A 13,809-nucleotide genomic window follows, 5' to 3' on the forward strand; every position below is an offset into this window, starting at 1 on the left:
GGTGTTTTATCCTGCCATGCTTGAATGGCACAGGCCATTCAAGTGTATGGAGAAAGGGTATCGATTGGAAATCCCCCCCGCCCCCCACACCATTCAGCGTAAAAGCAGACCACTCTCTGCGTGTCTCCGTAAGTTTGATGTGATGGCAATATTTTGCCCATTTCTGGAGGCAGGTATCATCTGTGTCTCTTCTCCTCTGGTAGTTCCACTGTAGGTAACAGAAATAAGGGGGAAGCCACAAAAATCTTATCACAACTAGAGCGGGGAGGTATGCCTAACAGGAAGGGTGTTAAGAGCAGTTGTATCCTGTTTGTGCTTTTGTAGCCATTGGTACTTCCTCATTGTGACCTTGTTTTCCTTCCGGCTTTCTTTTCTGATTCCTTGACAATCTTTTGTCTTTCTTTGCAGCTCTGGGGTATAATCAAACAAGGCTACAAATGCAAAGGTAAATAAATATTGCATGGTTTTTTTTTTTTTTTTCAAGATACAGGTGGTGGGCTTCAGCTCAAATAAGTCGACTATGTTTTTTACTAAATGACATCTGTTTATCCAAATTTTGCTTATCCACTCAGTGCTCACTTTGAACAGTGACTGCTGGTGCCCCATGAAGTCTTACTGCATTAGGGGACATAACCTGCGCTTCCCCCACCCGGCCCTAGGTGCTCTGTGAGCAAAAGGTTCAAAGCAGCTGTTGACTCCATGAGGCACTGGTTTTTCCAATCAAAGAAATTGCATCTCAGAAGACTAAACGTCCTCATATTAATAGGGAGACAATCTTGAAATATCATATCTCCTGAGATCTGCGGTCAGGAAAAACTGTGCTGCCAGTGCTGTCTTTATCATGTCCGCGTGCCCGTAGTGAAGGCTAGCTGGCCTTACGGTGCGGTAGCACTGGCTGAGCAACAAATATTTAATGCCTAGACTGCCTGGCAGATCTCACTGCAAGGTCTTCTGCAGAAGTGCAACTTCAAAAAAAAAAAAAACAACCTGGAACACTTATAGCCTTCTCCGGTGATTGCTTTCAAGAAAAGATTAAGTGCCTAGGCAGCACTTGTACCATATAAGCAGGTCAGATCAAGAGCAACATTGCAGTGGTCCCCATTGGCTTTAAAATCTTGGCTCTGTTTGTTTCTCAAGCAGCCCAGCTCTGAGAAGCACTGTGGGCTTCCATGGTAGTTGCATCTCATTTACTCCCAGGGGCGTGTTCACGCAGGGGCTTCACAGACATATTTGTGTGTAAATGCTTTTCTTTCAGTCTCACAGTACCTCCTAGGAGCTTTCAACTATCCCAGAAAGGTGAAGAACTGGCAATATTGTCTTTTGGGATAGATTGTACTCCTGTCTCTCTTTCCCACCCAGGAGCATCTATTCCTGGGAGGAGGATGGGGGAAAACAGCCATAACTAAGCCAATATACATAATTCAATTATTCCTAGTTGTTGTCATCCAAGCAGCTAGAGCTAGTTGTAGTCTACACCTTTCCTGGTACGATGGAGGAAGGAAAGCAGAATTTTGTCACGGCAGCCCTGTGAGCGCCTGTCACGGCGCTGTCCTGCATCATTGCTTGTAACAGCAGCCTGGGGAGAGGGAGCTAAAGTGGCCCCATAGAGCCAAAATTATGGGCAATGGTGCTTGGGCGTAAAAAAGCTGAGCCTCTCTCTATCTCTCTCTCTCAGCTCTTAAACTAGCCAACAAGCGTGATTAGTGCCTGTCCTTTGTTAGTACGAGCTGCTCTGTATGCAGGCAGCACTAGGGTGCTGCGCTGGTTATGGATGATTTCTTCCTCTGAGCACAGAGCTGTCATCTTCCATTTTGAACCTCTGATGTTGTGCTGGCAGGGGAGGTCATCTCTTCAGGTCTGCTGCTTACCCTAGTGCTGTAGATAGTGAGATAAAGCTAGATGGTGTGATCTACAAGTGATGGGAGAGGCTATCCACTGGCAAGCAAGATCTTTAATTTTTTTTTTTTTAATTAATTAAAACCTTCAGAGCACACAAAACCACATCAGGAAAGGTACTTACCTTTACTTCCATACCAGGCAAATGAGCAAATTGGACGGCCTTGCTAGGAGAACCCAGAACTCTTCCCCATCACACTAGAACTACTGCCCTGAGCAAAACTGTAATTTTAGCAGAAAATTATAAACAAAATGTTTTCTGTAAACAAAATGTTAGAACCAAGGAGCAGCAAAAGAGACACAAGGGAGATGGAAATTTTCAAACAAGGCCAAGGGACGCAGAGGACACAGCCTGTGTTTGGGGCACCCATCTTCTATTCATTGGCCCCATTTTACAGAAAACGCCAGTACTGCAGTCACACTTCAGATAAACGTACCTGGTGATGATTGTATTTGCAGTGATGCAAAGCTCGCCATACTCCAGGTGTGCAGGAACTGAGGAACCTTTACCCAGGTGGGTGACATAGGTCCTGCTAAACTCCATGGTGATGCTGCTTGCTGAGCTCCTTAGCTCATGTAGACGCACCCAGTTTTAACCTCCAGTTACCCTTTCAGAGGCTCAGAGTATGGAAGCTGCAGTGTCTTCTAACCAGGCGTGTTTACAGTAAGGGGCCCTCATGGGCCAAATCAAACCTGTTTTGAGACTGGTGCAGGCGAGCAGAGACATTGTGCATGCACTTATATATGGCACCACGCCAATAATTCTAGGTCTATTCCTCCAGACTAATTTCTGATGATAGCATCATCTTCCTCCTCCCACCAGATTTGCGCTAGTAGCTGCCATAGAAATGATCCATTTTTGTAACTCCCTTCACACCTTCTGTCAAAATGTTTGTTCCACCAAAGTCCCTGCTCATATCTGTGTGTTAACAGCCCTGAAGAATTACCAGGCAGCTGTGGCTTCACTTTTGGTGGCTTGACAATTCCTCTCTTTACAGATTGTGGTGCCAACTGTCATAAGCAATGCAGAGACCTGCTTGTGCTCGCATGCAGAAGATTTTCCAGAGGAACCTCAGTGGGCAGTAACCACGGCTCTCTGCCTAGCAGTCCATCTCTGCCTCCAGGTGAGAGCAGCACTCTGTTTATATTTTATACCATTTTGAGGATCCTCTTTAACAGCCACTGTCCTCACTGCCGCTTTTAAGTTTTCCTTTATGCCAACACACAGAGCTGCCCGTGTACTTCCTACTGCTCTGTGGCTTGTGTTCTTCAGTGCTCCAATTGCACCTCTTTCTGCAGCGAGCAGTGATAGCCCTAGTCTCCTGCCTGAGGCTCTCCATCCTCTACGCTGGTGCCCCTATCCTGGCAGAAGTAAAATGATAATCGATTGTACTTCTCCTTGTAGGCCACTTAGGTGCAAGTGGGTGGGGGGAGGCAAGGCACAGCTCTGCCTCTGCCTTATCCCCTCAGCATGCAGATGAGGCAGGGGGAAACGCGTGCACACAAGTCTAGAATCAGTTTCTAGGCAGCATATTGCTTATGTATAACGCTGATTTATGTAAGGGGTTACCTGGAACGAAGAGGGACCTACTTGAGAGCTTTCTGCTGCAAAGTGATTCTGCTGCCTTCTCTTCTGTGTGCCCTAATGCTGCCTGCAAAAGCACCTCTGTAAAGCATCATGCGGTTATATATCGCAGTATATAAAGACCTGGTCCTGAAAATTCCAGAACAGCAGACTTCTATTCTAAACCTAGAAATCCCCCCTTTCTTTTTTCCTCCCCAGAACCCCCAAATAACCATCAGGATCTGGAACCAGACTTAAGTCATCTTTTTCGAAATGGTATTAAAGTAGGATATTTAAAATAAATAATTCCACCCTCTCTTTCAGTCCAAGATGAAGTATTTGAATTTCCCAGTGTTGCCTCAGGACACCAGGACCTCGATGGCAGAGCTATCACTCTCGTGACTGGCTCTTCACGGAAGATTTCAGTGCGGCTGCAGAGGGCAACCACCAGCCAAGCAACACAAACAGAACCATTGTGGCATGAGCCAGGCTGGAGTGATTCGGGTTCCCATACTTTCCCCAAAATGAAGTCCAAGTTCCATGGCAAAGCTGGGAAGAACAAAGGCTTTGCAAAATGGGAGAATGAAAAACCCAACATAGACATAGAAACCGAGGCCCCACAACACATACTGGACCACAATGGAATAGAAACACTCCCAGAAAGACAAGAATCTGAGGTGAGATGCAGAAGAAGCCAGGACCATTTACAATCAAGCTAGAGTCTGAGGTCTCATGTGGTTATTTCATGAATTCCAGAACACGTGCTCATACAAATCTGCTGTTTTTTCCTTGCACAAGATTAGTATTCCAAAAAAATGCCAAATCATCCATAGATATCTATTTTGTATACAGCAGTGTGAATTTTGTTTATTTTAACATTGTAAATTGGGCTTTGGCGCTTGGTCTCAGGATGTGCTTTTGGAAGCTGGACACTTCTCTTCTTGAGAATCATTAAAATAGCCTGCTAGATACCTGACCAAGTTCTGTCCTGTTGCACCCTTGCAGTATACGGTTCAGAGCTCAATGCTGGGTTCAGTAGAAGTAGCCTTTTTATAGATGCAGATTTTGGTCAGACTTTTGTCGCTCTCAGCCATAAAGATTATGCTTCCAAGGCCTTGTACTTTTATTGACTGTGTTTTGCTAGCATATAAGTGCCTATTTTCTTTTGGTTACAGGACAGTTGATTGCTCACCATGAAACACGTTAAAACGAAGATGACAACTGCAATAAAGCAAGAGTGGATGGACTATTATAGGCCACATTTCGCTATGGGATGTTTTCCTGTACCTCATACATATAAATTCAACCCTTGCCCTATTTTCTTAGCAGATAGGTGTTGAAGTGCACTATTTATTTTCTCACACAAATAAGCCATCTGGCTAAATGTTGCATGGACAGAGTAGAACAGATCTCTGCGCTCAGTGTTTTCCTTGTATGACTTTTGTGGAAACTTCCTCTACACGCCAATGAGGATATATTTGGCCTCCTCCAAACATACTGCATCATTACATTTGTCTGCCAGTGACAACAATGGTGAGGACAGAAGCCAAGTATCTAAGTTAGTTTGACAACACTCCTTTTCCAGAGGCTTGTAATGATCTTTTAAGGAAAGAAATCGGTGTGTTATGGTGATTAAATCTCAAACAAGAGCCTTTCAAAAAAGTCCTCTATACTGAAATTCTTTGCACACCCAGGTTTTTGAACTTTGGCCATGTTTACATTGCTACAGTAAATGTATCGATGTTCAGCACATTGATACCAGTTCACTGACCGGGGCTCCTTCAAACATGCAGCATGTGTCTGAGACTGAAGGAATGCCAAGCCACTATGCATGTCTGGTTATACAGCGGAGAGGAGTCCTCTCTGCCAGCACTGACTATGGTAGAATTCGCATGTAATAAACATCTTAGTTTTAAGCGTATGTGTGTATATGTGTTACTTCCCCTTCTTCCCTGGTTAGCAAATTGCAAATTTAGACTAAAACGTGACACTAGATGTGCTGAAGAGTAGCCTCCAGATTAGGGGGTTGCTAAGGTAGGATCTAATACCTGAATCTGTAATAGCTTGCAATACAGTTTTGGGGTAAGATTTCTCAAAAAGCATTAAGTTACCTAGGGAGCACAGCCTTCATTTGGAAAAAGAAAAAGAAAAAAAAACAACCAAGAACAACACACCAACCTGAGAGGCGTGTTCTGATTTGGCACACACATGTTCTTTCCCAAGCCAAAACATGGTATGTGAGAGGAGCACACACTTAAAGCAACCTGGATATAAGATTCCCTACAAAATCTAAGCTACTGCTCCCTACAACAGGGGTCAAACCCTTAAGATCAAGGGCTACTTTCATAGACTTCCCTAACCAAAACTGACTGACTTTGCAGTTTCATTCCTCTGTGATTACTTAACTGTAAACTGCACTGTAGACTACATGATGCCTGCTCATTTTTGCATGCTGGATTCTGCAGGTTTCCTTTGTTTTCCAACCTAACTTGTAAGATAAATCTAGGAAGAAAGAAGAGAAGGTGCTCTTACTATTTTAACCTCAGAGAAATAAGCACTGCTGGGAGCACGGATTTCCAAGCAGGATAAGGGCCAGAAGCATCCTTCCTTCTTACTGCTGTGGGCAAAGAATAGATGTTAATTAGAAATCTGGTCTTTATTTCCTGTGCTGGGTCAGATGATAGGTCACAATGCACTGACCGCACAACTACCGTTAACAGTGTATGGCTTGCACACAATGAAAATGATGTGGTAGAGAATTTGAATAGAGAAATTTGGTTATGATCCAGACTGTTGATGGATTTGTTGAGATAAGCGTTTTAACACTTACTAAATGTTCATGTGTAACTTCATTCTTAACATCAAGCAAGAGCTTGAACCAATGTTTACTCTGAAGTCCTCAGTCCATTTCTTATGGACTTTTAAAAGTTAGTTGTAGCTCTTGCTCTGAAAAGTGCCTGCTTCCCTATTTCTGTCAGGCCCACAAACAATGCCTGCCTTTATTTCTTTATTAGTCAAGAATGTTTCTAGTACATAATCCTTATCTTTTCACTTACCTATTCCCCAAGACATTTACAGACATCTTGTCCAAGTTGCTTAGAAAGCTGGCTGCTCAAAAGTTCTTCAAAGGAAGGCCTTTTACAAGGACACATTTTTTACAAGGACACGTTTTTCCATGTATACTCTCATCAAGAGCTAGACTCATATTTAAGCAAGAAGAAAGGTATCTTCTACAGGAGCAGCATCCACTTTCTGGAGGACTTTTCTGCTAGCAATTAGACTGCTTCAGTTTCAACCCGCTTCAGAGGTTTCATTCAATACATCTTTCGCAAGTCTGGTACCTTTGGTCATTTCTATCTTACCTTAACATTAGCTACAGTTGAGTTGTAGGTCAAGCATAGACTGCATGCTCACACAGCTGATCATTCTAAGCAAGATACTGCAGTGTTCAAGGCGAAGGACTCATTCTAGGTGAGAATCTCAAGTGTCCAGTCTGGCTGGAAAGTCTTTCTTTAGGCACCTCAAGAAGGTGAGTGCTGAGTGTGTGTTGCAGACAGTAAGTGTTCACACTAGAACGCGTAAGAAAGTGTGTGTAAATACAGCCTTTTTCCACCGTAGAAGAAAGACTCAGAGACAATCATGTAACAATTCAACAAAAATGCATTAACAGGCTGTTTCCAGCAGAATGCTGATCTTCACATTCCACCACAAGCAAATGAGACTGGGGAGAACTGACAAGACGTGAGCCATCATTGTAAGAAGTCAATGTAAGATAAGCTACTTACCTTGAAGGAAGCCTGAATACCTGAAGTAAAAAAAAGAAAAAAATCTTTCTCTCCACACTTTGCAGTGCACGTATTTTTCTAAACAGGAGAAAACTTTTCCCTGTCTAACAAAGACAGTTTTAGTTTCCCAATCTGGGCAAAGCACAGACTTTCTTGTTTGACCCCCCCCCCGACTTAACAAGAGGCAAAATATATTAGCTATCACAGCTCCTGACTGAGCAACATGCCTCTCCTGCTCTTGGTGAAATTCTGCCTGGTAGACATAGAGCTATTCCAGGATACGGTACAGGAGAAGTTATAATGTCAAGTGCACCAGTTTTGTGAAGTATCAAAAGTAAGAAACAATCCCAGCTGATACTGGCTACTTCCACCACATCCATTCTTCACTGTCTCAGTTTTCCAGTCCTCAGGATCTTTTAAGAACCTTGATTTTTATTTTTAAGCTTTTTAAAGCCAGTGGAAAAAAAGGGAGATTATGCCAAGCCTTATTTACAGCCTGATCTGCAAATGCCAAAGAATACGAGCAACAAGAGTAGGTGAGAAATGTAAGTGCTTGGATCAGCTCTACAGGAGATAATTTGGTTCTTTGAGCCAAACCCACCAGGACTTTTTGTGCTTCCACAGAACCTGCCGAAGGCCTTGTGTTACAAATAAGGGCATTTCAACTTTGCTGTCTGCTTTGCCAAGTTGCGCTCAGGGCTATGCAAGGAGTCAAGGGGACATCCAGCTCCCTTAAAGTGAAATGTAAAAGTTTGAACTCTAGTACTCTCCCCACTGCTTTAGCTCTCCGCAGGGCCTTGCCCTACCCTGCCCCCTCCTTACAGTCTTACCCACCTCTTGGACTTTAAAAGGATTATCCCAGCTCCACAGAGAGACATATTCCTAGATTCCAGCTATCTTCTCAGAGGAGTCTTCCTCTGCCAGGTAAGTCTGAGGGCAATGAGGGTGGCAGTACATACTCGTTGCTTAGAGCTAGTCCAAAGCCTGAATTTCCTCTGGTTGGGAAAGGCAGACCTTTTTCTTTTCAGTACAGAACAGAATAAAAAAATTGATTTGCAGAGCACGTTTAAGGACAGCTGCTGCTTAAAATTTTGCTTTTTTCAGAATGGAGCAGACTGACTGCTGCCACCTCCATTGACTGCTCTTCAGGGGTTCCCCTGGGAGAGCCAAAATGAAAACATACCCCAATGCAGCCCCCAAGGCTTTCCTCATGGGGAGCCTGGAAGCCTTTGTCTGAGACAGCCTAAGCAGCCAGATGAGGATCCTTGCAGCCAGGGACACTAGTTCCAGTAGTCTCAGGCATCCTTATGGGAAATAGCTGCATGTGAAGGATCCTCGACAAAGAAAATAAGCAAGGAACAAACAACAGACAGATGGAGACTAAGCATGGGAAGAAGCAAGCAGTCTCTGCTCTCCCACTCTACGGGACTCCAGGAATGGAAAGGGATCCCAAAGAAGATTGAGCAGAGGGAGGGGAAAGGAAGGAAGGAAGGAAGGAAGGAAGAAATGAGAGCTGAATGCAGATTTCAGAGACAGAGGCAGGAGAAACGAGGGCTTCTTGTTTCGTGATCATAGCAAAAAAAAAAAAAAAAAAAAAACCTTACCAAAGTGTGTTTCACTCAACATCAGCCTGCTAACCAGTGGGCCTCAGTACAGCACAGCAAATAGGTCCAAGTACTTCTCAAGAGAGTCTTAACAGAGCTGGCCCACCTGGGGACCCTGGAGAAATTGATGCAACTTTGGAACAAGTCCATGAGTTATCAGCACTGATCTGAGGAACTGCATTTTCAAAATAAGCACTGCAGCCAACATGTCTCTCACAGGCTAAAATCATTAGAAATTCCATGCACTGAACTCTAAATGGGTGTTTACAGCTGCTGACAGTCTGGTCCTAGGAGACAGAAAAGCCATCAGCAAGAGGCTTCTGCTGGGGCAGTACAAAATTTAGCCAAAGAGTCTGCTTTTTCCATGAGTTAAGCCAATGCCGGAAAGTTTAAAGAGTCCTTATCACCTTCATCTCTGCTTTATGTGTGAAAACGAGTTATGACCTTCCACCTGCCCGCAACACAGGCAGACTCTCTCTTTCTTTGGTTTTACAATAGTGTTTTCCTATTTTTTGAACTTGTTTTTCTCTCCTCTGTTGTGGGAAAGACCCACGTGGACAAGAAGGGAAATTACAGGACAATAAAAGGGAAACAATGACACTGACAGCACTTAGAGCTCTAAAAAGCACAAAGTAAACACGAGAGAAAAATATTTTTCCCTTCTAATCTTGTTTGTTAAGCCATTAGAGGTGCTACTTATTTTTGGCCAAAGAGGGGAGAAGGCAGTGTTTACAGCTGGTAATAGCACTTGCTTTTTTAGTCTGCAACCCTTTAGAAAGGCATAACTAAAGCAAACAAGCGTGTTAGTATTTTGTGAGCCTACACAAAGGAAACAGAAGTTCACATCCGCATCAGTGTACTGCTCTCCGATTACAACACTGACATGATTCTAATGTAAGGGTACACTAGGAGGCTGATAAAGCAAGCCCGCAGTTCATCATCAGCTGGCCTGTTTGGGATTGCTAAATCATGCTCAAAACCTTAAAAAACAAGTATACATACATGTTTCTGTGGCATTCCTGCTGCCAAGGCAAATCAGAAGTTCACAGAGGCAGCAGGATCACAGCCTGATAGTCTTCGGCAGCAACATCACCAAAACTCTCTACTGCAGCCTTAAATACGGCAGAAGCAAAGACAAATCACGTGTGATGAGCAGTTGAGAGCTTTTCACTTAAAAAAAAAAAAAAAAAAAAAAAAAAAAGAAAGCTTTCACTAGGCTTTTCACTAGGCCTTCACTAAACAAAAGGGAAGCTGAATTTACTCCTAGTACTCTAAGAGCCCACACTCAAGTCTTCTGGAGACACCCCCAAAGAGTCATCATGTCTTAGTGAGATTCCTCTCGCTCCTTTTCAACTTTACCTAATTCAGCACATCTTAATTTTCATTTCTTACATGCACAAGTCCTTGTGGGGAATACTCTTACGAGAGAGGACTTTAAGCTGTCCAGCCACTTCTCATAACTATCTACTGACATGAATCTTGCTTCCTCTCTTCCGAGTTCCATCTTAGGCACTTGATGGGTGAGACTGTCTTGTCTCTAGTTAGGCCAGAGACAGACTGATCTACAGCCCAGTGTTTGGGGCACCTGCCACTTTACCTCAGATGCAAATAGCAGTTTAATAGTGACATGCAGTCAAAGTCCCCACCATGCTAGAGCAGGTTACCCACACGCTCTGGCTAACGAATCTAAATCAGTTAGAGGAGCTCCTCTGGGGGCCACTAGTTGCAATGGCACATAACCGCTTCTTGCGGCTTCAGCGTTTTGAATCTAGAAAAACAGAGGAATTCCACCAAGTGAGCCAAGAATTTCCAGTCAACACCAGTCCCAAAAATGATGAACCATCAGGGGACAGTTACAAGCAAAAAGGCTTCCTAGGCTGAGTGATGCACAGTGAAAAGCTCAATTTGATACTCTGCCCCTTGTTGTGTTACTGTTCTGCACACAGTAAGGAGACGTGGTGGGGGGGAGGGAAGGACGGACTCTGTGCACCAATTCTGTTTCTGTTCAGTCCTTTGCTAACACAGCGAAAACCGTAGCTGAAAATATGGGGAGCAGCTAATATTTAAACCAGTGTGTACAAAGAGCAGTCATGCTATGTTTACGTTCTCCAGAGTATGAGACTTAGTTTAAAGTAATTTTTTCATCTGTTCCCCAGACCTGCAAGGAAAACCCAACTGTGACCACACTGCAGACAGATCGAGCTATTTTTAAGTGATGTAGTAATGCATCTGATGTGGGAAGTTAGTTTGTGTCCAGACTCTGTCCTGCTCCCCATAGCTATTTTAACGCCCAGTGACAACACTTGAGAGAATTATCATAATAGATGGAATGGAAACGCAGTGCAAGGGAAGTCCTTAGGACTTCAACAGCTTGCTAGAGAGGAAGAAACAGAACAAGACACCTAAAGCTTGTGGAACAACAAGAAAAGGGGCAAGAATGACCACAGTTTAAAAGAAGAACTTTTTGTTGCACTGTACAAATACTTGCTTACTTATTGCCTTCTTGATCTCCTGGAGCTCTGCTTTGGATCACGATGCACATTGAAATCCAGCATGTATATACCATCCACCACAAGCCCAATAATTTCCACAACCCCTTTTTATTCTCCAAACTCCCAGTTAGCAATTCCTTCCAGTGCAGTGGGAATAACATTTGCAAAATAGCATCAAAATATCAAAGCATCGTACAGAGAATAGCAAAGCAGTGGCTGTTTGCTTCCATTAATCGAGGTTGCTCTCTCCACATATACAGAGTTTGTTTTCTCAGGAAAACAAAGGAGTCGCAGCACACTAGGAGGAAACAATAGAGCAACAGGGAAAAACAACAACAGCTGGCAGAGGCAAAGTGTTTTCTTTCCTGTTGGAAGAGTAAAGCCTCCTGTTTTGCAAGGGTTTTTTGGTTTGTTTTTAAATAAAGAACTTTCCCCCCCAAAACAGCAATAAAATGGGGCTCAACTTACCCTAACTCCTGAAAAAAGGAGGGAAAGAAGCAGCGTATTTTAGGGAGCAAAAGCTAGCTGAAATGAGGGGAAAGGGAAGCTCTATTTCCCTCCCCCCCCCCCCCCGCCCAAGCATCTTCATTTCACCTTGTCACCTCAGTGTGCAAAGTTGAGAATATCTACTGCAGCTAAAGTCATAGTCTTGCAGAAACTGGCAGCTCTAGCGCAGAAAATGAATTTAGTCCCTGAAGGCACTGTGGCAACTCAGCAACTTCCTGAAGAGAAGAGAGAACCTCCTGCCTCTCTTGCTAGAGACAAGCTTGCAGCACTCAAGCTCACCGACTGGAAAACCCCAGCTTCTTTACAATGAGGAGCAGCAGCTAACAACTTAGAGCTATTACCGTCACAAAAATGGCTCTGTACCTTTGTCAAACTCTCTACCTTTACCAGTCCAGAATTGTCCTAGCTGTAAGAATCTTAAATTTTTTAATATAATTACTTTTAAAAAAATTCAGCAAATGATCAGGACACGGTATTAGTCCCTTACAAGGGAGCTGTCTCCTCTGGAGCGTCCCGCTACCTGACACGAGAAACCATCTGTACCTTTGTGAAGCAAGAGCATTCATTCCTAGATGAAAGTTCATAATTTGAACAGTATCACGCTGAGACAGACCTCTTTCGGTGACCCACAAAGACATGGATTCAATACTTATTTTTTTCCCTCTTGTCAAGCTTGTTTAATCTGTCTGAAATATTACAGAACTGGAAGAGATACTAACTTGGCGCCTTTTACTGGCATCTTCACTTCCAACCCGTGAATCACCAGCAGCACCTAGTGGCCAGAAAAAATTAGCAGGATATTTTCAAACTGATCACGTAATGAAACGTAAGGAGGTAAGTTCTAAACAATGTTTATCAGCTATATTTACATGCTTTGCTTGAATAACAGCAAAAATAGCATTACATAGATTCTCTCAAATGCTCAAGTTCTTTATATAATCCAGGGAACTCCTCCTAGCTGCATCAATCTGCGTTCGGCCCCCAGGACGTTTCAACCAGCCAAAAGACTGCCATCAGCATAGCCTCCGCCACAGCTGTCTGAGCACACTAGCAGAAGCAGTCCCCAAGCCCAAGCAGCATCAGGAGAGTTCCCAAAAGAAGCACACCATTCACGTAGCACAGAGGAGCATGACACAGGGGACAGTTGAGCAGCACAGCTTAAGCAGAACTTTACACAGGGACACCACGGAGACTGCAGTGCTGCCCCAAAGTGGACGAGCATAGAACAAAACACGGAGGAAGGAAGATCAGTTCCTCCCATCTGCTCCTGTTTTCAGCTTAATGGGAAACAGAAGAGAATCAGGAACGGCACTGAGGAGCAAAGAGTAGGAAGGAGGAAGTCTCTGGGAAATATGGAATTGGACACACACCAAGAACAAAAAACAAGAAAGGGGAAGTGGCATACCTTCCCAGCCTGTAGATGCTCTCAACCGTTCACAGAAAGTTCCAAATCCCAGGTTCAGCAAGCAGAGCCATCTTCATCAGCCCCATTCAGAATTACTAACTGAGACGATTGCATCAAATATCTTCCTATTTTTCTATTGCCCCTTTTTCTCTCATCCATGAGAAATGGAGTAAGGAAACAAGTTCCCATTTTGTTTTTGCAACACTGAAACACTTCAGGCTTAAATCAAGACTGGGCCAAGAAGTGGCCTACTCCACAGGCCAAACCTCGTCTGTTCAATAAACTCATCTGGCCCATTCCCTACCACCACCTTTCCTTAAATATATCATTCAACTCGTTTAATTTTGAGTAATTCCCTGTATCAGAGAAGGACAATCACACAACAGATTATGCCCATGAACAGCTTCTAGTAACTCTCAAGAAAGCTGTGCACAGCCCCATCTCTCATGATAAAGACACCCTAATCCAGTCCAAGCTTCTGCAGAAGCGGTCATACACCCAGTTACATCAGTATTAAGCCCAAACAGCTTGTAGTAAATTAAAACATATCTCCCAG

At 43.7% G+C, this 13,809-nt stretch overlaps 1 protein-coding gene across 10 annotated transcripts in view; it reads left to right on the forward strand.

Moving 5' to 3' along the window:
* RASGRP3 (RAS guanyl releasing protein 3) overlaps nt 1–5,376 on the forward strand; it is a 71,228-nt gene extending 65,852 nt beyond the window's left edge. For all 10 annotated transcript variants that reach the window (XM_068939422.1, XM_068939429.1, XM_068939430.1 and 7 more), the window contains 4 exons: nt 409–445; nt 2,895–3,020; nt 3,785–4,137; nt 4,636–5,376. In XM_068939422.1, coding sequence (XP_068795523.1) covers nt 409–445; nt 2,895–3,020; nt 3,785–4,137; nt 4,636–4,644 — 525 coding nt within the window. In that variant the 3' untranslated portion in view covers nt 4,645–5,376. The remainder of the gene's footprint in view (nt 1–408; nt 446–2,894; nt 3,021–3,784; nt 4,138–4,635) is intronic.
* Nucleotides 5,377–13,809: the final 8,433 nt, after the last annotated feature.

Source organism: Struthio camelus, chromosome 3 (assembly GCF_040807025.1).
Source record: "Struthio camelus isolate bStrCam1 chromosome 3, bStrCam1.hap1, whole genome shotgun sequence".
Classification (NCBI taxonomy): Eukaryota; Metazoa; Chordata; class Aves; order Struthioniformes; family Struthionidae; genus Struthio; species Struthio camelus.